Here is a 25,252-nt window from a genome sequence, read left to right as displayed (position 1 = left end):
GACATTGCTGCTTGCCTCCCTCCCCCTCGCGTTCCCTCATGAATGAAAATGAAAAGTCTCAGTCATTTAGCAGTCTCTCCCGGGTGCTGCAGTGGGCTGTGCGTGTCTGAGTTTGACTGGCGTCTAGACAGAACTGCTGAATATAATCAACAAGCCCTGATCTCAGAGGGACATTTCCATTGTGTTTCTTCCAAAACATACTGCCTTTCTAAAGGAGTAAAATATATAGTGTTTCATGTAATGCATCCAGTAAGATGTAATGTGTCCTAATGCAGCATTCAGTTTTCCATGAAAATTCTCTGTGCAGTCGCCCACAGCATGAACAACTAAAACCTCATGCACTCCGCAGCATGTTCACTAACATTTAGGGCACGACAATGATCTGTATTTTAAAGTGAGATAAATGATGTAAGATTAATTTCATGCTGTCTGCTTGGTTAAAAACGGTGCAAATGTTCCGAAATTCATCCCTGGGGTGAGATGAGACACCCACACATGCAGTGCTCCCTCTCACCAGCTCAGTGCACTGCTGCAAGTTATTTTGGATTAGACAAAAAGAAGACCTTTCCAGAAGTAAACACACACACACACACACACACACACACACACACACCACTCAAGAGACTTTTAGGCCCTGCTGTTTTCTTCTTTTCCAAGATAAAAGCGCACCCGCATAAAATATACCAAAGAAAGCTTAGAGATGACACAGCAGGTGAAAAATTCATCTATTCAGTATTAGAAATTGATGTTTCACGGCTCACCCTCAGAAACATATCAAGGAACTGTGATGTTTATGATATATATATTTGCTGCTCCTCTGTTGAAAAATAATATCTCCATTTTATTTATGACTTTTAGATAATACATTTTTCATTCCGCTGCTGATTTACAGAAATATTCTGATCATTTTGTTTTCCTGTTTTCATGCTACTCTGCATTTGTTATATGTTGTTTACATTTGTTCTCACGCCATATCCATTTCTTTCCTTCTGATTTGTCTGCTTCTTGTAATTAATTGCTCATCATACTGTTTCCTATTTGCTCATCATGTTCTGTAAAGTGGCTCTATAATGGCTCTAGAAAGCTTCTATATAAATAAAAACATGATTTGTGTGTTTTGTATGAAATATGTACAAGTGTCTAAGCAAAGGTGCTGCTGTGATTAGTGCAGCAGAGAGTCTTACCGGCTGAAGAGAGAGGTCCTGACTCTGTGCCTGACTAGCGCGGCTCAGGAACGACCATGTGGTGAGTTTGTAATGGTTGAGCAGGCACACGACCACCACGACCATCACAGTCATCACGACGATTATGATCACGATCTGCACAAACTCCAGTTCAGCTGCAAAATATAAAGACAAAGGGTTTAGAAAAAGCTAAGAATGGAAAATAAAAAGGACCCTGTTTACAATCAAGACATTTTCAAAAATGCTATATCATTTTGACCAAAAGATAGCAGCAGAATCAAATCAACATTCATGAAGCCTACAGTTCCCCAAACTGGTGATATCATTTGACAAAAAAAATTAAAAAAAAAATAAATAAATAATGAGAGCCATTTTGGTTTGACATGGACAACAGAAAGGAAATAGTTCAATAACGATGACTAGTATAGACTTCCTTTACTCTCCTCCTGTTGTAGGATTGTATGGATACCAAAAGTAATTCAGGTTTGGAATGACAAGAGGGTGGATAAATAATGACAATTTTCCTTTTTGGATATACTATCCCTTTGAAATCTTCCTTTCATGTTTCATGAAAACAACTAATGGCATACAGGTCTAAGATGACGAGGGGGAGTAAATAAATAGTTCACCAAAAAAATGACGTTTTTTGGGGTAGTTAATGATGAAACCGGAAGATCGATGGATCAATGTTTCTTAAGCATGTTCTGTTTGAACATGAGGAGCTGGACTCGCACTCGCTCTCTCAGTCAAGAGCAAAACGGTTTCTCAGATGGAAATACTTCTGGAGTCCACAGGCTTTTCAGACGACAAAAATGAGCCCTCTACCAACTGCACCAAGGGACCGTTCTGGAACCTCGTACAGTCGAGAAAACCAAACAGAGAGGCTGAAAGTGAGAGTGTCATGAAGAGAGAACGAAAGAGTGAGTTGTTGCCTGCAGTGCAGTACTGCGGGATACTGGCACTCACACATCAAAAGAAACAAACACTTCTCTCCTAATTTAGGGCATAAGAGGAGGAAGCAAAAATGGGAGACAGAGCAGAGGGGAGGGTGATGAGGAGACCAAAAAAAAAAAAAGAAGAAGAAAAAAGGGGAGGACACAGACAGGCAGCCAGGCAAAACAGACAAAGGAAGTAACAATCAGACAGGAGGGCAGATAAGACCGACAGAATGAGACTCAGATCAGAATACCGGTAAGAACAAATAAGACTACAAACACAAACCTATCAGACTGGAACTGAATCAATGAAACCAGTCCATGAATACTGAGCTGCTCCTCCGACTTCAGATCAAAAATACAGGAAATAAAAGCAAGTCTTTTTAAATGTACTCTGGGGATTTGAGAGTCCACATTGAAAATCAAATTTAACCTAGAAAAATGAACATTTCTAGGATGCTGATAACTGTAAAACAAAGAAATGTCATGATGTCGAAGTAACACAAAAAATATTTACAGTTCTGTAGTTCTAATTCCTAAACAAATAAGCGTATCTGTGACCCTGAGCATGTGAACTTGTTTGTACAAAAGGTCAGATTTTCTCGCTTTCACAGAAGTACTGATTCAAACCATAAAAGTCATACAAATATGTAAATGATATTTTTCATCATGCAGATTAAATAATTTATAATGAAAAATAATTTGAATGAAAAAAAAGGACCTCCCTGTGCTCAACATGCTCAGGACAATTTCACAGACTTTGGGTAACTCTTACAAACAACCCCCCAAAACCCCCTAGCAACCACCTAGAACACCTTAGCAACAGATAATGTAGCAATGTACCATGCATAACACCTTAGAAACTGAAAAATACAAATAAAAAGAGAACACCTTAAGCTGAGAGCTTTTGTAACATGATAGCTGTTTCTAGCTGGTCTAAGTTGTCAGCAGACACTTTTGGCCCAGCAACATGCCAGTTTCTGGTGATTAAGCTGGTTTTTGGAACACAGTAGCTTTTTAACTAAAGACCCTCTTAGATCAGCTAATGACCAGCTTAGACCAGCTAGAAACCAGTAGGTTTTGTGGGTAGAGCACATGACTTTCTGTAACACCCACATCCGGACAAGACACTTCAGTATGAAAACAACTAATCCCATCTGAAGAGTTCTTTAGTGACCGTGTACTTTGATTGTTACTATGTCCTGTCCAATTCTCCCACTGACACAGTTTCTGTCCTATGTAACACTGACCTCTCATGCCAATCACAGAGAGACAGAAAGAGAGCGTGAACAAATGAGAGAGGCTCTGGGTATCACAGACGGCAGATCAGCCATACACAGATAAGTGTCTCTCTGCACACCACAGAGAGAGGATCAAAATCCATCAGGCCGTTCTGTCACCAGGCAGAGCAGACAGAAAGCGGTAGACCAGACACGAGAGAGAGAGAGAGAGAGAGTGTGTGTGTGGGTGATGGGAGAGAGGGAGGACAGAGAGATGGAGCTGTGTGTGAGAGGCAGAGGAAGAGAATAGAGATTTGTAGATGGAAAGAAGCAAAGTGCATCTTGAAGGTGACATATTCAGGAGTAGATGGAGGTCACATCCGTAGGTGTCATTACTTCCTGCCATAAGCCATTATGTCCCAGCCACTTTGTGGAACAGCTTATGACAAGGATATGTCTAATGCAGAGACAAGAGACCTCTCCAATTGTCAAGCAGAAGTTTTCATCATATCTATGCATGTTATAATCTGTGGTTGTGCTCCAGTGTAGCATTTTTCCATGGCTGGATATCCGTTCAGTGAAATCACAGAACAAAATGCTAATAAATGTGTCACCACTTCTGATATACACCCACTGACATACAGGAGCTAAGAAGAAAAATGGATTATCATTTCATTTCTGCTTTTTGACACGACACTAACAAATGTTTCGACTAATAATAGCATAATATCCAATGTGAATATTTTATTAATACATTAATAATAATTCTAAATAATAATAAAATATTCCTAATGAACATGATTAATATTTTTTTTTTATATATATATTTCGTATCGTATACTAATAGGTTTTGTTGGCATTGCATAATAATAATAAAATATTCCTATTTAATATGATTTTTTGTTAGTATCATATAGTAATTAATTATTATTGATACCTATAATTTTTATTACATTCAGAAGTTTAGATCTAAATGGTCACAAATGAATTTTCATCGGTTTTTGCAGCCTAACTATCAAACACTGCTCAAGTAGCAAGTTGAAATGAATAGGAGTAAAAAAAAAAATTAACAAAAAACAAGCGCGTTTCCTCTTGAACGCACTCTGTTGTAATGGCATTGTTGAGTGCTATTCTTTAGAGACCCACCAAGTTTTATCAGTAAACCCAAAGAACACGAAAACAAAGTTACAATATATATATATATATATTGGTTTATCTCTACTTATGATTGCTCAATCAATGAGAACCAAGGATTGGCAAGGATCTAGCGACCTATTAGTAAAGCGGACTAGCATATTTAGCATTGGAAAGAATTCAATATTCACAAAGTAGCTGAGAGATGCAACTTCTTGAAGAGTGTGCATTTATTGGTCAAAGTAGTGAACTGCACAAATGTCATGTAATATCCTAAAGGACTGCAGCAGGTGTGTGTGTGTGTGTGTGTGTGTGTGTGTGTGTGTGTGTGTGTGCGCGAGTGAGTGAGTGAGTGATTGAGAGAGAGACCAAATTCATGTTCACAGGCCCCTACCCCTACCCCTCCCCTTCTAATCTAACATTCAGAAGTGTGTGTGTGTGTGTGTGTGTGTGTGAGAGAGAGAGAATGACCTCCCGCTGTAGCCAGATCTGTCTAGATGCTTTATGCCACAAACACACACTAATCCTAAATAATTAACAGCTTCACACACAACACCCAGTGCCACACACACATGGCTCCTCTAGACGGTCTGGGAGATGGGCACCTTGCACTAGACGCTGCATCATGCCAAGCTAGTGCTGAATAACAGGAACAGGTGTGCTTACCTGAGGTCAAAGCCCTGCCTGCTGTCTATATACAGCACAGTGTGTCACCACTCAACTACACAATAAGGACAAAACAGACAAAATGGGTATTTATTGGTCTCAAAGACTCATTTTGGACTATTTTTGTAAAAAGAAATCTGTCTGCAGTGACAGGGCTCTAGAAGTACAACTTTCCCAAGGTTTTTCCAAGGTGTATATGTGTAATATTAGATTAAGAGTTCTATTTAAAATTACTTAAGTTCTTTTGAAATTTCTATTGATTTAAGAATCGGTCACTGAAAAAGTATCACTGTTTCCACAAAATCAGTATATTAGAAGGATTCCTGAAGAATCATGTAACACTGAAAACTAGAGTAATTGCTGCTGAAAAATTCAGCTTTGCCATTACAGGAATAAATTACATTATAAAATACATTAAAATAGAAAACAGCTATTATAAATTGTAATTATAGATTACAATATTACCATTTTTTCCACAGTATATTTGAGTATTTACAAATAAATGCAACCTTCGTGAGCATAAGCGACTTTCCAAAAAAATCTTTTTATGGTAGTGAATATAACAAATCTGCCAGTGGTGCAGTCACTTAATCAGTGAGACTTGTTTGTAACAGAGCCAGAACTGACTACCTGCAGGTTAGATAGCTTATTTTAAAACAGGAAATAGATAATTTCACAACACAAAACCAAAACCTAAGGCTAAATCTTGACTGCAGAGGACCTTTGAAGAGATAGATTCAATTGACAAGTAGAGTGATTTTGTTTGTCAGCGTGTCTATCGCTGTCAGGACACTCCTACATAACATCCAAGAGTTTTGACAGGCAATAGAAAGCATCAAGCAGCGAGACGGCAATGAGCGCTTTTACTGTTTACTACTTGACAGAGATCCATGCATCTTTCATACAGAGGACTCTTCGCCTGGGATCTGATTTAATGCGGCGTTTCATATACGCCACGTTTTGCTTTATGGATGCAGACGCCTTTTGGTGCACTAGTGGAAAATTTCCAAAGAGGTCTGACGAACCTGTCTGAGGGCGTTCGTGAAGGAGCGATCACACAGGTTGTCTGTGTGCTGAAATGAAAGGCCAGAGGCATGCAGGGACAGTGAGAGAACAAGACAAAACAAGCTGGCAGACTGGCACCCTGCTGGGCACCAGGAGAGTGGGCATCCAGCCCAGCCATGCAGAGGAACCATCAAACAAACAGCACAGACAGCACAGCCACGTTCGCCAACGCAGCTCGGTCTCCACAGCTATGCCACACGGCTGCTTTCACAGTCAATAACGAGATTATTTAAAAAACAACGCAGACGTCGAAGGGGGAGGGGTGACTTCTTGGTAAAAAAGCACATATTTCAGCTTTGGAAACATTTTGAGCCTGTTCTTGTGATGATGTATAATTACAGATTCAGCAATTATAGTTTGCATGAGCCAAATATAACCAGCGCTTATTTGGGACTCCACGGTTAAGGGTGTGCGACCTCAAGAAATGACCGCTAAAGGTGTGGTGACCTACATGTTGTGGGCTAAATAGCAGCTCACCAAGAACACGAGTGCTAACAACCATGACCAGTATTCTTAAAACCTTGCCAGACACGTTTTTGTGTTTTGTTTTTTGGTCTGTATTTAGTTTAAAAGGTGCAAGAAGCGTAACAGTCTGCCTTGGGGCATACTTCGCTACGAGGGGAGTTTCTGAAAGATCTTTTGGAAGGGAGGGAAAATAGCTTTGCTTTCTAAAACATTCCTCCATGACCGCCGAATGAACTTGCAGAGAGAGCTGCAGTGGTGAGAATCTCACTGGTGCATCTGAGAACATTAGAGTTCGGGTGGGACAGAGTTCACTGGTGACATTTCCAAGAAAGAGGGTTTAGCGAGAGGAGAAGGAGAAAGGGGGAGATGGAGAGAAGGAAGAACGTTGGTTCTTTATTCCTCAAAGCAGTGGTGTTGTTGTTAGCCACACCCTCCGTCTTATTAAAACTTCATCCTTCATGGGTGGTCCGGTTTAACGATAAGAAGAACAAAGTATGGATTTCTTAAGAAGCACAGATGGTTTTGTGGTTTACTCGGGCTGTCGAGGGTGATGAGTCACTCCCTGAGGCTGGATCCCGCACCAGCTGCACGCCTGCTTTTAAAAGCTTCAGGCAGAACAGGCAGATGATATACAGTAGGTTACAGGTCTTGTTTGGAGCAAGATCTGTTACAAAGACATGTGCGGACCAAACAATCTATTCTATTGTAAGTACTACTTGTGCTGTTCCTTTTGCAAACTGTAGCACGGTTTCCACAAAAATATTAACCAGCAACTGTTTTCAACACTGATAATAATAAGAAATGTTACTTGAGCAACCACTCAAAATAGTAGAATGATTCCTGAAGGAACATGTGACACTGAAGACTGGAGTAAAGGCTGCTGAAAAATCAGCTTTGCTCTCACTGGAATGAGTTACGTTTTAATAGCGCTGTCAAACGATTAATCGCGTCCAAAAGTTTTTGTTTAGAAAATGTGTGTGCACTTGTGTATATTTATGATGCATATATAAATACACAAACATGTTATATATATTTAAAAATATTTGTATGTATATATATTTATATAGAATTTATTACAAATATTATTTTCTATAGAAAATTTTTTGTTAAATGTATAAATGCATGTGTGTGTATTTATATATACACATAAATAAACATTACAGGCATATATTTAGAAAACAAAAAACTATTTTGGATGCGATTAATCATGATTAATCGTTTGACAGTGCTATTTTTTTAAATCTATAAAATAATAAAATTTAGACTTAATTTTTCACAATATTACTGCTGTTACTGTATTTTTTTTTTATCAAATAAATGCAATTAAGGTGAGCATTAGAGACTTCCTTCAAAAACAAAAATTAATAAATAAATAAAAAGTAATGTCTAATAACTGATACCCAGAAATTATTTTAAAAAGCTATATTTTTTTAAATCATATTTATATATAATTTAGTTAATAATTATAATAAATATGTAAATAATTAAAACATTTTGGGGGTTATAGCTAATAACTAAAAAAAATAAAAATAATAAATAAATAAATAAATAAATAAATAAAACTACAATCAATTGGTCAATTCCAAAATAATATTGCGATGTTAGGTGAATTTATGTATCACAATTGTAATGTTCAGTGCGAAACACGATTAAGTATTATTTTTTTAATTAATAGTTGATGAGAAATTTTAATTGTTGAAGTGCGACCTCAGTTTTAGAAAAGTGCTATTCAAGAAATAGATAACCGTTCACTGTTATCTAGTGGTATCCATTTAAGTTAGCACAAAACTCATCTAAAACAGCTGTCCACAATTAAAAATCCAAGATTGGTTGGAAAATATTCAGTATTGACTATAATACTAATATTTAAAAAGCCCCCAAATATAGGCCAATAACTCATAGAGGTAGTAGACACAATATTAAAAGGTCAGATTACATAGAAAAATGCTGGTAAAAAAAATGATCGGCTAAATTTCTAAATTTGAGTTGAACTAAGCTGAAGCATCTCTTATTAAAAGCAGGACATCGTGCATGGGCATCAGGATCATCCTGGTTAATGCCAAAAGCACTCAGACTGGCATGACGACACTGGCCTTTATCAATAATTCATAGTGGCACCTCGGGGCTGCTTAACTCGGCCCAGCTTTCAGTGTGCTGAGCTCAATGTGAAGCCATGACTGCAAGAGAGGCTGCTGTTCCAATACACAATCTGTTTGGCTCAATTTCTGACGGCTATTTTGTTTAGAAACTTTCGATATATATCACTTTCCCATCACAGCTGCACTTTTTGGGATGTTTTAAGGTGCATGTAAATGTCTGAAGTGCTCAAAATGCATCAGAATTCAAAGGATAATTAAAAAACCACATGCTCATGTCTAGCAGAACCATATGTGAAGAGTCTCTGGAAAAAACTACTGAAAGGCCTTTTCTACCTACTGTGTGGGAATTCCCCAGGACTAAATTCAATATTTAAGATCCAGACAGAATATGAACTTTTCACTCCAAAAACAGAGAAAGAGTCTGTGTTTCTAGAGCCATCACTGGCAGGCCAGACAGAGCAGCAAACTGCACAAAGCGAACACCAGAACACGACATCAACATCAGAGCTAGACAGACTCCTGTCTATGCTTCAGACAGACGGATGAACAGAAATTAATAAGATTACACGATGCATCTGCCAAATCTTAATTTAATATTAAATTCTAGATCCAAAGATGCTTTTGTTTCCAGGGCTTTCCAGTTGAAGGAGTCCTCACTGGTAAACAAGTGTAACTTACTATGGTAAACACTGTCTGTTATTGGCTAAAACACCAACCTTCTAACACTGTTCAAATGAAGACATAAAATGAGTTCAGAAGTTTGGGCTTGGAAAGAGGTTGTGAAAGATCTTATGCCCATCAAGGTTGCATCAAAATACAGTAAAAACAGTAATACTGTGAAATTTTATTACACATTAAAACAACTGTTTTGTATTTTTAATACATTTTAAAATACAATTTCTCTCTGTGATGGCAGTCTTCAGTGTCACATGACCCTTCAGAAATGATTCTAATAAGATGATTTGGTGCTCCAGCCATATTTCTTCTGATTATCAATGTTAAAACCAGTTGTGCTGCTTAATATTTTTTGTGAAAAATGTTATACATACAAAGATTCTTTGATATTTGGAAAAGGACTGCATTTATTAAAAAAAAAAAAAAAAAAACATTTGTTACATTATAAATACCTTTACTGTTTCCATTGCTGAATAAAACTGGTATTTATAGAGATAAATAAAAAATACTGACCCCGAACCTTTTCAACAGTAGTATAGATTAATTTAATATGATTTCACACAAATAACATTAACTTTAATAAATTATATTTTGTCAAAAAACTATAGTAAATATGATCAAAATGATTAAATTGTAATGTTGTAATGTTTAAAAAAAGCAACAAATTGTAACCACTTTTTATTGGTTTTACAATGAGTTCAAGTTGATAGATTGTATTCTTAATAGTTACTTCAACAGTACATATGAAATGAATATGGCAAAACCAGAAAAATATAAATGCAACTTTAAATTACCAAGAAATGTATGACAGAAATAAGCAGTCAGTATAAACAAACGTCTCTATCTCTCCATAAATGTTTGCTCGCGGCCGCTTTGTTTATAAAGTCCGGAAGACAGGACACATTAGCTCCAGACTCGAGTTAAAACACTGTCTGCTGGCTTTGCATACCAGACGCATTCAGAGACAGATTGCGGAGACGGCGGAGAGCCGAGATCAGACATTTACGGAAACATAACGCGCGTGAAGCAGCTGATAAGAGCTGACAGCCAGACGAGACTGCGGGCGGAATTAAATAAAACACACTCAGAGTTAAACTACATGCTCTAGCTTGAGTCACATTCACAAACGTCAATACGCAAAAGACCTCTGACATAATTAGCCATGAAGGCAAAAAAAAATAAAATAAGAAAGTTTAACACTTTAAACTCACAAATCTCCATTCCCTGGAGTTGGGATCCGCATGTGACGTTAGAGCCATCCGGTGCGGTGAGGTTTCGCATGGAGTACGTGGGAGACTTCAACCGGAGCACGAGCCAGCCGGTGTGCGCACGTCCAAGAGCTCGCGCCGAGACTGAAAGCCCTCGGCAATAGCCTTGACATGCTGTTTTTTCACTACATGCTCTCAGGTAACCGCTTCACTTCGCTCTGACTTACTAAACTGAACTCGTCCGCTCTCGATCTCCTTTTCTGACCCCTCCGGTTGAACACAAAAATCTGAGTGTTTGTGAGACCAAGCCGACGGAGCTTCTCTCCACCCCCGCACACACGGCTGGTCTGTCAGTGACCGGGTGAGGGGGGGGGGGGGTCGAGCGCAGTGCTCGGGTGTCTAGTGTTACACCTCCCCATTAATGCCAGACACAAGCAGTCAAGGCAAGCATTGTAGGGGGCTGACCTTGGGCTGACCCCGCTGTCTGGCGACACAGAGCACATGTGTCCCGAACTACAGCCCCCCTCCATCCAACTACAGCCCCTACAGTCTGTCTATAAATAACCTGGCAGCTATATGGGCTTTTATTGTGGGGCAAGGCAATATACCAGAATCCACACTGACCCAAAGGGGAGGAAGATGTGCTTAATAGCCTGTAATTCAGAGAAATGGCATAAAATTACGTATTTATTTTTTTATAATATAGGCCTATATATATATAATTTTTTTTTTTTTTTTTTTTTTTTTAAAGTAAAATTTTTTATAAATACTTATGAATTATTCATGTAACAGTTTTAATCTCTACAAATAATCTCTCTCTCTCTCTCTCTCTATAAATAATTACACCGTATATTTCGGACTATAAGTCGCACTGGACTATAAGTCCAAGAGAGAACATTACCATCTACAGCCACAAGAGGACGCTATACGTTTTCAGTGTAGACTACAGGTGCACAGAGCAGCATAGAGCGCCTTCTGGCGGCTATAGACGGTATGTTCTTGGTTAATTTCTCTCATGTCAAATTAATATTGATAAATAAGTTGCACCTTACTATAAGTCGCAGGACCAGCTAAACTATGAAAAAAAAGTGTGACATAGTCTGGAAAATATGGTGTGTGTATATATATATATATATATATATATATATATATATATATATATATATATATATATATATATATATATATATGAGAGAGAGAGAGAGATATTATATGTAAAGATTAAAACTGTGACATGAATAATTCATAAGTATTTATAATTTCTTTTGTACTTTCTATCTAAAATATTTTTTTTTTTCTTCTTCACTGAATAAAATTATTACTATCATTCCTGGCTGGTTCAGGGATACTGAAATGAAATTTTAACTTTAGACATTTCTCACCTAGTTAGCAATGCAGCCCTCAGGGGAATAAAATGACATTTATCTGTCTGGGGTCTAGTCTGGAAGTCGAGTCTCTTGTACACACGTATGCAGCCAGACACATCCCCCCCATTAAAGCAGACATGGGGGAAAGACAGAATCGGGGGTTTAAGGGTCAAGTCTGAATTTGAATCTCAGTCTGAGGAGGAAGTCTCTGGGGCAATGAGGTGGATTCTCCCAGCATGCTAATGCTACAGGGGGAGAGACCTGCCACCACGTAAACTACCACAGCTTTTCTGTTATACATCTTAAATCATAACCCAAATAAAGACAATGAATGAAAAAAACAATTACTGAAAAAACAACATTTTTATGAAAAAAAAAATAAGTTTTTATTTATATCTGATGAACAGCACCACCTTGTGCCTCCACTTCAGAAATGTAGAGGTCAGAAATATTTTCAGATGGAGCAGGGACTCTGACTCACTGTTACATATTGTATAAAATTAAGTTTAACATTTTAAGACTGGATCATAATAATAATGATGGGAACAATATTATTTTAATGTATTTGCATTCTTACATATGCTTACCCTGCAAATCCATATAATCGTTATTGATGTCATAAATTCAAACACTTAAATTTTAATTTGGGAACATTCCTTTTCTTTCTTTTTTTTTACATATATTAATTAATAATACCCCAAATAATACAAACAACTAGTACACCCTCTTTATTTTACATTTTTAACCGCAAAATAAACAAATATTAGTTAAAATCAACAGCAACATTCTATAACACATCAGCTTGAAGAAAAAAAAAATTATGATCTGCTTATGTTAATAGACACTCAAAAGAGTTACACCAATATCTCTTAGTGTTTAGTAAATAGCTAATAACAAGCACAATGCTCTGTGAACCAGCAACTGGTGACTTGCAAAGATCATAATCCTGCTCTGACAACCTTGAAGAAAACCTGACAGTTTACCTGAGGGTTCATGACAAAACTGAAACATTGCAAGCTCATACAACGTGTCCTAAAAACATCTGATGAATAGATCCTCAAAATGCCAGTGCTGTTTTACAGATTACAGCAAGAACTAAATTACACGGTGAGCTTCACTTGATGACAGGTTTCTTTTTTTCTCTCACAAACCAGCCCATGTGTATGTGGCAGCTATAAAATTGTACAACCCGGTCTGTGGGAAAGTTCTATGAAACAACGAGATGCAGACATGTGAAAACATTCCAGTTCTAATCTGTAATATTACTGCAAGAATACAAATGGTAGCCATCGCAGAGACTCTGTGATATCCGCACAAATCCCTGCAGGACATGGTGTGTGAGACAGGAAGCAAGGGGAAATTGTCTGCTTGTGCGAGAGAGTTTATGACTGGGGATTGCTATCTGCAAAGCCAAGATGGGCCGCCTGCAGATGTGATGCACTGCAGTTTGTGTGCGTGTATGTGTGTGTGTGTGTGTGTGTATACATAATCATCAGGTATTGAGTTTTTTTTCACCTCTCTCCTGCAGCCTGCTGAGCATCGTAATGGGTCGTCTGCCCAAGAGTGAGGTAATGTCTAGGTTTAATGCCAGCCTCCTGCACTAACACACACACACACACACACACACACAGGCGCAACAGGAAGAACAGCAGGCACTGCAACTCCCAAAATGGCTGCTGTTGTGACTCTTAATGATGCTGACAACATAATTAGCATTTTGCTAACGAGCCACATGGCAGTGCTTCCTTCCCCGGACGCTGCCATACGGCCTCATGGACAACACCTGCGTACTCTCGGACCCCCTTTATGGCACATCATCTCCTCTGTAATACAGACACAGTGACTGCAAACGGTCATCAAAGCGGAAGATCTCGGTGACAAATAACCATGTGTTTTGCGAAGTGGCCCACTACCCAGCAGACTGTCAGTCCTGACTCCCAGTCGTAGAAAAATACTATAAAAACCTCATGAAATAATAACAGCACTCCATATGTCCAGCTGACATCTTTGCATGCTTATAAACAGGAGGAGCTAACCTGGGGGTTTGATGTGGTGCTGTTGGGGAATTTTAGGAAACACAAAAAACAACCAGATACAATAAAAAGAGCAGTGACAGAACTACAGTATGTGTTAAAGTGAACACTAGAAATGTGACGAAGGCCTATGTTTGTTTTCAAAGAGAAAGTCAAGTTGCTGATGTAGCTTTAAATATTTAAAGAGATCAATTTTGACCATTTGCTCACTCTCGTGTCTTTTGAAAGCCCTGTGACTTTCTTTTTTTGTCTGTGGACCACGAAAATACATGTTTATAGCAGACTGTCTAAGCTTCTCCTTTCTATATACCATGAAAGTGAATGGTGACCAAAGTCCAGTGACCAAATTTGACAAGCAAAATTTTCTATGAATAACACAATCATTTTCAGTCTGTAACAACAGAGTGATTGTATAGCTTTAGAGGTTTTAAAATAGAGTGCACAAGTCACATTTTAATGGAGAGTTCATTGTGCTTTTTGACCATTGGTCTCCATTGGTGTTCTATGCATGGGAACAAGAAAGCCATGTGAGTTTGGCATGACTTGAGAATGAGTAAATTATAGCTGCAAATCTTTATTAAGAAAAAATAAAATAAAAATGATAATTCTACATCTAATAGATTTTTCAATTTATATAATAATATTTAATTAAAAAAAAAAATAATATATATAGAATTTTTTTTTTTACAATGTATTATTATTTTTAAAAATCAAAAGTAAAAAAGGTACATTAGTCACTTAATGCGTTTAGAAAAAATATTAATCATATGAATGTAACTTTATTATCTCTTTTTTATGTATTATTATTATTATTATTATTAATAATAACATTTAAAACAATATTATTTTTTTAGGAAAAATATATATATAAAAAAAGTATTATTTTGCAGTACAACTGTAAAATTACAATAATTTATGGATGTCTTTATTCATTTCAATTGTATTTCTATTAACTGTGCTGCCCAAATAAATTATGATGTTTTATATAAAAGTTTTTTGTACATATACTCCATGATGTTAAGCTAAATTAATTTCCTGTCTCAAACCTCTGAGCCTCTAAAATGAAACCGATCTGGGCCTAAACAAACCATGAGGTGCCTTTTTTATAATCTTTTCTATAATAAAGTGATTTTTAGCTCTCTCAGTGATGTGTGATAAATTGATATTGCTCCTCTGCAACATATTAAAGCAAAATTTTAATTTAATGTTTGGTTGAACCTTTTTAAAACACAAAAATTCTGTGATCACTTACCCTAATTTAGTTCTAAACCCTTTTGTTAATTTAGGTTCAAGAATATATTTATGTTCAAGTAATGGTCAAACGTCTTCGTTTTATATCCTTCAAAGCACAGAGAGTGCTGCTTCCAACTGAAACTATATCCCTTTCACAATCATTTCCAATCCCAAAAGAGTTTAAGAACTTCCCGCTTAGAGGAGGTGATGTTTACATCAGGGCCCTCATATTTTCACTTCACTCCCATGAGTCACATGTTCAGCCTCCAGCCAATCACCACCCACAGATTCACAAAAACTAAACACAAAAGGCAGAGAGCACAGCAGACTGGCTTAAAGTGTTTGCCGCGACACACCTCCTGCGCGTAGGTCACCAGAGAGAGAAAGTGGCACATCTGAATCGAGCTCAGCTGACCCAACTCAACTTCAAAGCTCTGACCCAGAAAAACAGAGACTAACACGCACATTCACTGCTTCTCTCATAACAACTACAAAATTACAGCTATTCTAAAGTACGACTCTGTCAATGGTCAACATGTTATCAATAATAATGGTCAAGTCAAATAGATTTTTGTGAAGCAATGCCCACACAAAAGCTCCTGTGCTGCCACAACGCTATGGCTACTTGGGTTGAATTAAATCCAGAGTGTGTGAATCCGTTTAAAATGGGGAATCAATAATTAGCCCAAAAGTTGGATGCTGTGTTGTTAACAGTTTTGCTCTTATGAAACTATGAAGCATGCAAGCATATTAAAAAAATGGGAGTACAAGTACTTTGCTGTAATTCATACAGACACCTCGGAATAAAAACTGCAAATCACTTTTTTGGCATGATGTTTTTAACAAACAATGAGCCATTAAAAAAAGAACAAGAAAAGAAAAAAAAAGAAGAGGTGAAACTAAATAGCACCTCAGCAGGAAACATTCTTCTCATGTTTCATTCTCTCTCCTTCATACACACACACACACACACACACACACAGACACACACACATTAAGAATTCATTTATTCCATTCATGCATCTTCAAGCAACAATGCAACCTGACATCCTGCAATCAGAGAGTGAATGAGTTTAGGGTCTGAATTTCATCCATACAGCCATGACTGATATGACATAAAAACACATTATGAGGCATTATGGGTAAACTGGAAATGAGCTAATAGGATGTCTCAGTATGAAAGTCTTCATTCACTGTGGGGAGAGAGAGGAGAAGAAGATATTTGTGAGAAATGAACACCTCAGGGGAACAAAAACACAACGGGTTGGAAGGGGGAATGCAGAAAGAATGAGAAAGATTTCTCATTTGCATTCCAACTCATTCAAAATGGTTTAAAAATGGGAAAACATTTTGGGTGCAGGAGGGCACATGATAAAAAAAATAATAAAAAATAATAATAAAAAAAAACATTTTGATATCATTTTCTGAATACAGCCATTTAGACCAAGCAGCAAACTGCTGTAATGGCAGTGAAAATATTAGTGCAGAACAAGCCTTGGCCTTTAGATGTAAAACATTGTATACCATGGTAGTGTACAGTGGTTTATAGAGTATATATACCATGCCATTACCTAGGGGTGCTCCGATTGATCGGCTACCGATCACTATCGGCCGATAATCTGATTAGCGGTCTCTAAAGGCTGATCTCATAAACCAATCTCAAACTATAATTATTAACATAATTATTTAAAATGCCCCCTTCACCCCCCTCAAATTAGTCTTCCAAATCGCTCTTCCCCTAAGAGGGGAATTCCCCCCATATTCCAAAATGACATTCAGGCCCTGATTAAATGCATCGAAAAATCCTGATTGGGGCATCACTATTGATAAAAATACAGAAGGCGGCTTCAGAAAATTGGTATCTGTGATTTCATCTTGTATCGGTATCCTGTGACCAAGGATTGGAGCGGAGCATCCTTAGTTTTATTAATTCAACAAGTGTGTTGCCATCCATTTAAAAAAAATTGTCTTCTACATCATGAGCATTCTGATTGGCTAGGATGAAGGTCATTTCATCCATTAAGATCTAGATCTTGCGGAGAACCTGAAGATTAAATTACTGGTATTGTGACATCAACAAGGAAAGTTCACTTTGGGTTCTTCACATAAGAGCAGTGCTGTGAATTATGATGGATGGATGATTTATTAAACAATATTTAATATAATAATGATCACTGATATTACGATGTATGTAATTAATTGTAGAAAAAAATGTAGGGAGGTAAAATAAGCTAAATCTATTTAAACTTGCTAAATACCCACATACTTATAACAAACACTTCTAAAGCCTGAGAAATGTGGCATATTTAATGTTTAATATGTGCTCTAATTAAACCAGAGAACATTGTGGTTTTTAAGACAAATCCTGGGTTTGTCCAATCTACCAACAATAACGGATATCAACAGAAGCCCAAACCCCCTCCAAACTTTTGGAAATTAGATACTTCAACCCCATATGCGGCACTTTTTGGAAGAACTGGGTATTAACTGATCACATGTAATTTGGATAATGTAATCAGATTCCAAAAGTACTTGCAATTAGATTCAATTACAAATTACATTTTAAAACGCTCTGAATCAGAGTACGGTTAATTTTTTAAAAATCGATTACATGATTATATATTATTCACATAATGTTTTTCCTCCCTCACTTTCTTGTGTCTTTCTTTGTTTTTGCTTTAGTCTTTGAGCCAAACTTGATTGGATTCCAGACCAACTTGCCATTTAAGGCGTCTCCATTTATTGCTCTGCCTCTTTTTCTCCTCGTGTTTTTATTCCCCGTCTATCGTTCTTTGAGGGGAGCGAATGAAAGCGAAGGAGGAGAGCTGTCAGTTTCCCAATCTTTAATGGCCCCAGCTGCATCATTACTCTCTCAACACACTCACACACAGGGTCAAACGTACTTAGGTAACGGATGAAGAAACGAGGGAGGCATGAAGGCCACCGAGAGAGACTGAGGGATTCCATCATACTGGGAGGTTCACAGCACAAAATGACTGAATGAATGCACCGAGTAAATGAGTGAACACAGAAGAATAGTGCCCGATAGACATCCAGCTCAGCCACGATAAACAATCCCAGAATCCACTGTGAGCCTGCGTGAGGTGACACTGTCTGAAACCCATCAGTACTGATGCTGTTGACAGCCAACGAATACAGGACCGCATGGCCCTCGCCCTGAAAAACAGCCCGGCTAATGCAGCAACGTGTGTGGGATGTGGTTCAAAGGAACTGGGGGAGAGAGCGAGCGAGCAAGCGGAGGAAAGAAAAGAGGAAGGAGAGAATGAAGGAATCAGAGATCTCTCTATTCGGACTGACAGGCTTCGTATTCATCGGAAAGCTTTAAAAAAAAAGAAAAAAGCTATTTACAACCAAAAACGAAATCACAACAGTCGCTATTGAGTTCGTGACGAATTTATCGCACAGGTGCTCAGCCTGTTGCTTCGTTAAAGTGAAATCTAAGAAACATCTTCGGAGATAAATTGCTTTCCTTTATCCAGAATATTGCGAAAAGTCAAATAACACAAATCAAAGTGAGCGCAAACAAAGCGGAATACTCTTTAAACCGGCTCCAAGACTTCAAAATACCAAACAAGTGTCTCACTCACACCATCATTATTATCATCCGTCATTAAAAACCTGATTAAGACCCTCCGAACTTCATTCAAGTCTCTTTTACTGTCGGACATTCCTGTAAGCCAAACAATTCCATTATCGGGCACTTCCCTCTCTCTCTCTCTCGCTCTTCAAGAAGTTCAAACGCTTCATCTGGGACTTGCCCTCCCTCCAAGCGACACAGATTGCATGCAGAAGGCATGACGTCGGTTTGGTAACGAGCCCCTTAGCATGGAAATGCAGTCTGCTGTGGTCGGCCCAGATTAGCATGAGAGATGATGGAGATTAGTGATGGAAATCCTAAACTCAAACAAACTGATTGTTGAGCTCTTCACATCAGACTAGGCTCGAAACGGGACCTCGGCGATCTCTGACCCCCATCAACCTGTGTTAAATCCGCAGAGGAGAAACGGGAGGAGAAAGAGAGTACGAGAGAGCTCTATAGACGCTCGTCCCCTGACAGACATCAAAGTGGGATGTGTTGGTCCAGTGCTAGCGGGATAGTGTCTATGAACGTCCAGTGCCTGACAACTTCAGCTTGTCTGCAGCTCTTGAGAAACTCCTCTCTCTCACACACACACACACACACACACACACACACACACAAGAGAGGAGAGCCATTAACAAACAAGCAAACTGTTGAAGAGGCTGATTTACATGCACTTCAAAGTGTGTCGCTACCGTGCCGCCTTCAAAGAGGAGAGAGCGTACCCCGAGCTTTTATGCAGAATGAATAAACGTTTGTAGTTTTATGTCTGAGAAAGTTTGTTGTTTTTTTACAGCAAAGTTTTGCCAGCGAAGTTGTGTGCTGGGATTCGATGCCAGGAAAGGGCAGATGTGATGGGTTTTGTGGTAACGGTGCTCATCGCAGTAAAAGCTAGAGTGTATATAAGGTAAGATGACCCATCAGTGTGTTTTTTTCTGTGGAGGTGAGGTGTAGAAACCGGTCATGTTTAATCAGCATCACTCTTAAAGTAATTCCTGCAAATACAGGCAGAAAATGGCTGATCTGTGGCCTGCACAAACTGGCACAACATCTCTTTCACACTGTGTTTACTAAAAAGGCATTCTCGCTCTCCCAACTCAAGGGAGATTACTTAAGGAGATCCCCCAGAAAATTTGACCCAAAACTGAAAACCATCTCTTTATTATTTACAAAATCTTTCCTTTGAGTAAACATTTTTTTGTCCTTTTTCAAACTTTTAATAATATGATAATAACAATAACAACAAATATAGTTCATTATTGTTCACAATTATAACAGTAATAGTAGTAGTAAAAGAAATATTGATTACACTGAATTATTGATTAATATTGATTTACTACTGCTATAATAATAATAATAATAATTATAATTATAATAAATAGCTATTATTATAAAAACAACACCTATTCTTAAAGTTCAGCATCTTGAAAAAAAAAATACAGATTTGCAAAAAATACAAATACAAACTTAATTACAAATGGTTTTTCCCAAAATATTGAGTGAATTTATTTTTCAAATACTCAATTTAATGCAAAAAGAAAGAAATTTACATTAAAAAGTCTTTAAATAAGTATTTTTACTTTTAAGTAAATAACAATAATAACATAATAATATTTCTCAGAATTGCAAGTTTCAGAATTGTGAGTTTATAATCACACAATTCTGAGAAAAAAACGTCCAAAAGAAGAGAGCGTGAAAAGTGTTCATTAAACATTTTCTCACAAAAACAACCAAGTTAAGTGTACCTTTCTAATAAGATGAAAGAAATAAAATGATAAATTCATGGACAACATACTTGACCCTGATATTTCGGCCAGTCTGACTCCCACACACCTGATGCCAATAAATGCAAACCACTGACAAAGAAGATCACTGCTGCACACCCTTAAACCCTGCAAAGCTTTTCATCATACTCTTCGATAAACGGCCTTTCTCTCTCACTCCCTCCCTCTCTGCAGAGTCTGCCGGACAGTCCTGACCACAACCATTCAATGTGGAGGCAGAGAGAGAGGAATATTTTGTGCAGTGTGTCTAGACTATATTCATGATCAATCTGTCTGGCCCTGCTGTAGACAGCTTGATGGCAAACTCGATTATACTCTAAACATTTCCTCAGATTCAGTCTCGCTCTCAGCTTCTCTAACGTCTATCAGCATCATTCCTCTCTCCCTCTAGCAGTATATGGCGGCTGTTTGTCTGCTGAGGAAATGAGCATTACTGCTCTAACAGCTCTGACTGAAGACACCCCTCGGAGCAGACGGAGCACAGGGGAGCATGACATGGCAAGAACAGATGACTGATTTCAACACAGCCGGGACAGAGAAACGCAGAAGGAGCTACGTGCTTTTTTGGAGATTACTTTTTCTTGTCTGTTCTGGTTTCCTCAAACTGTCTTCAAAACTGACTGGCTGCCAGCATCTCACGCCAGGGGCTGCACAAAATATCAAATATTCACCATGATTTTTCTCAAAAAAAAAGTCTGACATTTGCATCATTACAATGCAAATATATGGGTCAATTACATACAAGTAACCACAAGAAAGAGTCTGAGTTTAAAACGCTCCTACAAAAAGATTTTAGAAATGTATTCTTTGAATTTATATTGGTTTCATATGATTTTGAAAAAATTTACAATTTAAATGTTTTTATTTTTTTCGATTTAATGCCATGAGGTGTAGCCATATGATATTGTGATAATATATAGAAATTAAAAATATGATCATCATAGAAAAGGTGCTTTAATGTCTTACTTATTTTTTGGGAAAAAAAAGAGCAAATAACAAAAAATGAGTGTCGTGTCATTGACCCACATACATCTAGATACATGTCAAATATACATCAAAATAGCTGAAAAGTATCAAGACATTTTACATATTTGACCACATCCTATGTTGATCACAAACCACTTACACTCCCTGTTACTCACACACACACGCACACACACACACACACACTCTCTCCACACTTCAGCGTGCAGAGAGACCACTTAACAATTGTCTCACACTCACACCTAACAGGTGGCTTTGATACAAACGCCTCAGGAATTCAGAGGAGAACTGACCAATAAGAAGCAAGAAAAAAATCCTGCTGACTTCAGAACCAGAACACAGACACAGATCTGAGTCTGGTGCAGCAATGTTAGAGAGATGGACTCACAGCTGAAGATGGCAGATGCAGGATGCTGGGTGGAGAGGGGACAGTGCTCCTCATCACTGTTGTCTCCACAGTGGTTGAGTTGATCACAGACCTGCGAGCCCAGGTTCAGACATCTGCCGTTAGTGCACAGGAATCTGCACTCTAGAAACAAACACAGAAAACCGCAATCACTCGCTTTCAGATAGGTTAATCAATAACAATCAGGGTCAGTCTCTGTTTTCACACCTGCTGCATCAGGGCTTGTCAAATTTCCATCTTTGGTTTGTTCTGGACCTTGTGAAAGGAAACTTAGAACTAGAAAAAAAAAAGTTTGAGCTAAGTGGATTTAAATGAAACTCTGTTCAAAGGTTTGGGGTGATTAAGATTTAAGAAATTAATACTTTTAATCAGCAAGGATGCATTAAATTGATCACAAGTGACAGTATAGAAGACTTGTCACAAAAAAATATTCAATTAAATCAAAATATTATGAGAATAAATGTACCACAGTTTTCAGAAAAATAATAACCAGTACATCTGTTTTCAATATTGATAATAATAAGAAAGTTTCTCCAGCACCAAACGAGCATATCAGAATTATTTCTGAAGGATCATGAGATTAAAGACTGGAGTAATGGCTATTGAAAATTCAACATGGCATCACAGAAGTACATTTTAAAATGCATTTTAATGCATCCTTCACTGCTAAAACAACATACTACCACAACAAAATTAACAACTGTTGTGACACTCGGACACTCTTCAAAACTTTATCTTCTCTTCTTAATCTGCCTCCACCTCCTCCTCCTCCTCCTCCTCCTCCATCGACTCTTTCATCTGATGACTTTGCAGTTTTCTTCACAAATAAAACAAGAACCATCAGTGACCAATTCTCCACACCGCAGACTGAGGATAACTTCACAACGACTAATGCACACTCTTCCTCCTCCTTCTCTTCACTCTCGGAGATGGACTTTCCAAACTTATCCTGTCCAATCATCCTACTACTTGTCCACTTGATCCGATCCCCACTCACCTCCTTCAAGCAATTTCTTCTTCAGTCATACCTTCACTTACTCACATTATCAACTCCTCTCTTCACTCTGGAACATTTCCCTCAGCATTTAAGCAGGTTTGGGTAAGCCCACTGCTTAAGAAACCATCTCTAAATCCAGCACTTCTAGAAAACTACAGACCGGTATCCCTTATTCCATTCTTTGCAAAGACACTTGAGCGAGCTGTGTTCAAACAGCTTTCTATGTTCCTTGTACAGAACAACCTCTTGGACAGCAACCAATCTGGCTTCAAAAACGACCACTCAACTAAGACTGCCCTGCTCTCGGTTACTGAAGACCTGTGGCTGGCAAGAGCAGCTTCAAAATCCTCAGTACTCATCTTGCTGGACGTGTCTGCTGCTTTTGACACCGTTAATCACCAATTCTCATGTCCACCCTCAGAAAGATGGGCATCTATGGAACCGCACTCCTGTGATTTAAGTCCTACCTCTCTGATAGATCCTTCAGGGTCTCTTGGAGGGGTGAAGTTTCTAAGTCAAAACAACTTGCTACTGGGGTTTATCAAGGCTCAGTACTTGGACCACTTCTCTTCTCCATCTACATGATGTCATTAGGATGTGTCATTCAGAAGCACAGCTTTTCTTATCATAGTGTTTCTGTAGCTTAATTGGTAGAGCATTGCGTTATGAAGCGCAAGGTTGGGGGTTCGATTCCCCGGGAACACATGATAGGTAAAAATGTAAAGCCTGAATGCGCTGTAAGTTGCTTTGGATAAAAGTGTATGCTAAATGCATAAATGCAAATCACTGCTACGCTGATGACACTCAACTCTACTTCTCATTCCAACCAGATGACCCAACATTAGTTGCTAGCATTTCAGCCTGTCTGAGTGACATTTCTATCTGGATGAATGACCATAACCTTCAGCTCAACCTTACTAAGACAGAACTGCTGGTGGTTCCAGCTAACCCATTGTTTCATCACAACTTCTCTATACAGCTGGGTGTCGTCAACCATAACTCCTTCTAGGACAGCCAGAAACCTAGGAGTTGTGATGGATCATCAGTTAAGCTTCACAAACCATATCGCTACAACGACCCGGTCCTGCAGATTTGCCTTATACAACATTAGGAAGATTAGACCCTTCCTGTCAGAGCAAGCCACCCAACTTCTTGTCCAAGCTCTTGTTCTCTCCAGACTGGACTATTGTTATGCTCTCCTGACGGGCCTTCCTGCATGTACTATCAAGCCTCTGCAACTGATCCAGAATGCAGCAGCAAGGATGGTCTTCAATGAACCAAAAAAAGCCTCATCAGGTTACACTGGCTACCAGTAGCCACTCGCACCAGATTCAAGGTACTGATGCTTGCCTTCAAGATGACCACTGGCATGGCACCAACATACCTAAACTCACTAGTTCAATCTAATGTGCCCTCCAGAAGTTTGTGCTCGGCAAGTGAACGACGCCTAGTGGTGCCATCCCAAAGAAGTTTAAAATCACTCTCACAGACCTTTTCCTGGACTGTGCCCAGCTGGTGGAAGGACCAACCAATCTAAAATCAACCAGCTGAGACTTTACTCATTTTAAAAAAAAAACATCTAAAGACTCGTCTGTTTCGCCAGCACTTAACCAACTAGTACTAGCACTTACCTTTTCTTCTCTATCATATTCAAAAATATTCAAAAATGATTCCTGGCTATAGAGCATCACAGTCCCGCTGGTGCCGGAAGTAAAAATTCAATGCAATTTCTGCATTGACATTTGGGGTATAAGCCATAAAAACGTAACCATACATGGTAGACTTAAAACCAGCTACGGCTGTACTAAGCGATAGTATATGTTCATATAAACGCAAAAGGATCATGGGGCACTAACCTTGTTTTGACATAAATGCCTTTTATTCTCAATGTCTTGGCTAAGTACTTCATTACCCACAATCCTGAACAATCCCACAATCCCACAGTGATGCATCTGATTGGTGGAGCTCTTGTAACCGTCTGGTTAAACCCCGCGAAGGTCCGTGAAGACTGAAGATCATTAATAATAAAATAAAATAAAATAAAAACCTGTGTTGCGTTTTTGCACGGTAGACTTATCAGTACAATCATGATCTCCTTGGCTGCCATGAGAGTTTTGCAGGGAGGTTGGTAACTTAGCTAGGCTACTGTAGTCTTCATATGGCATGAGTCATATCAAGCATTTTATAATGCCACTG

At 38.3% G+C, this 25,252-nt stretch overlaps 1 protein-coding gene across 3 annotated transcripts in view; it reads right to left on the bottom strand.

Moving 5' to 3' along the window:
• Positions 1-25,252, bottom strand: part of LOC128031195 (low-density lipoprotein receptor class A domain-containing protein 4) — a 46,842-nt gene that overhangs the window by 5,713 nt on the left and 15,877 nt on the right. For 2 of the 3 annotated variants that reach the window (XM_052619452.1, XM_052619453.1), the window contains 2 exons: positions 22,042-22,182; positions 1,185-1,339 (listed from right to left, as the gene is read on the bottom strand). In XM_052619452.1, the coding sequence (XP_052475412.1) occupies positions 1,185-1,339; positions 22,042-22,182 (296 nt within the window). Of the gene's footprint in view, positions 1-1,184; positions 1,340-10,654; positions 11,166-22,041; positions 22,183-25,252 lie in introns of those variants that run through there. The other variant, XM_052619454.1, reaches the window with a different exon arrangement.

Source organism: Carassius gibelio, chromosome A16 (genome assembly GCF_023724105.1).
Source record: "Carassius gibelio isolate Cgi1373 ecotype wild population from Czech Republic chromosome A16, carGib1.2-hapl.c, whole genome shotgun sequence".
Lineage (NCBI taxonomy): Eukaryota > Metazoa > Chordata > Actinopteri > Cypriniformes > Cyprinidae > Carassius > Carassius gibelio.
Note: the sequence above shows the minus strand (reverse complement) of the source record. Positions and strands in the feature narration are given on the sequence as shown.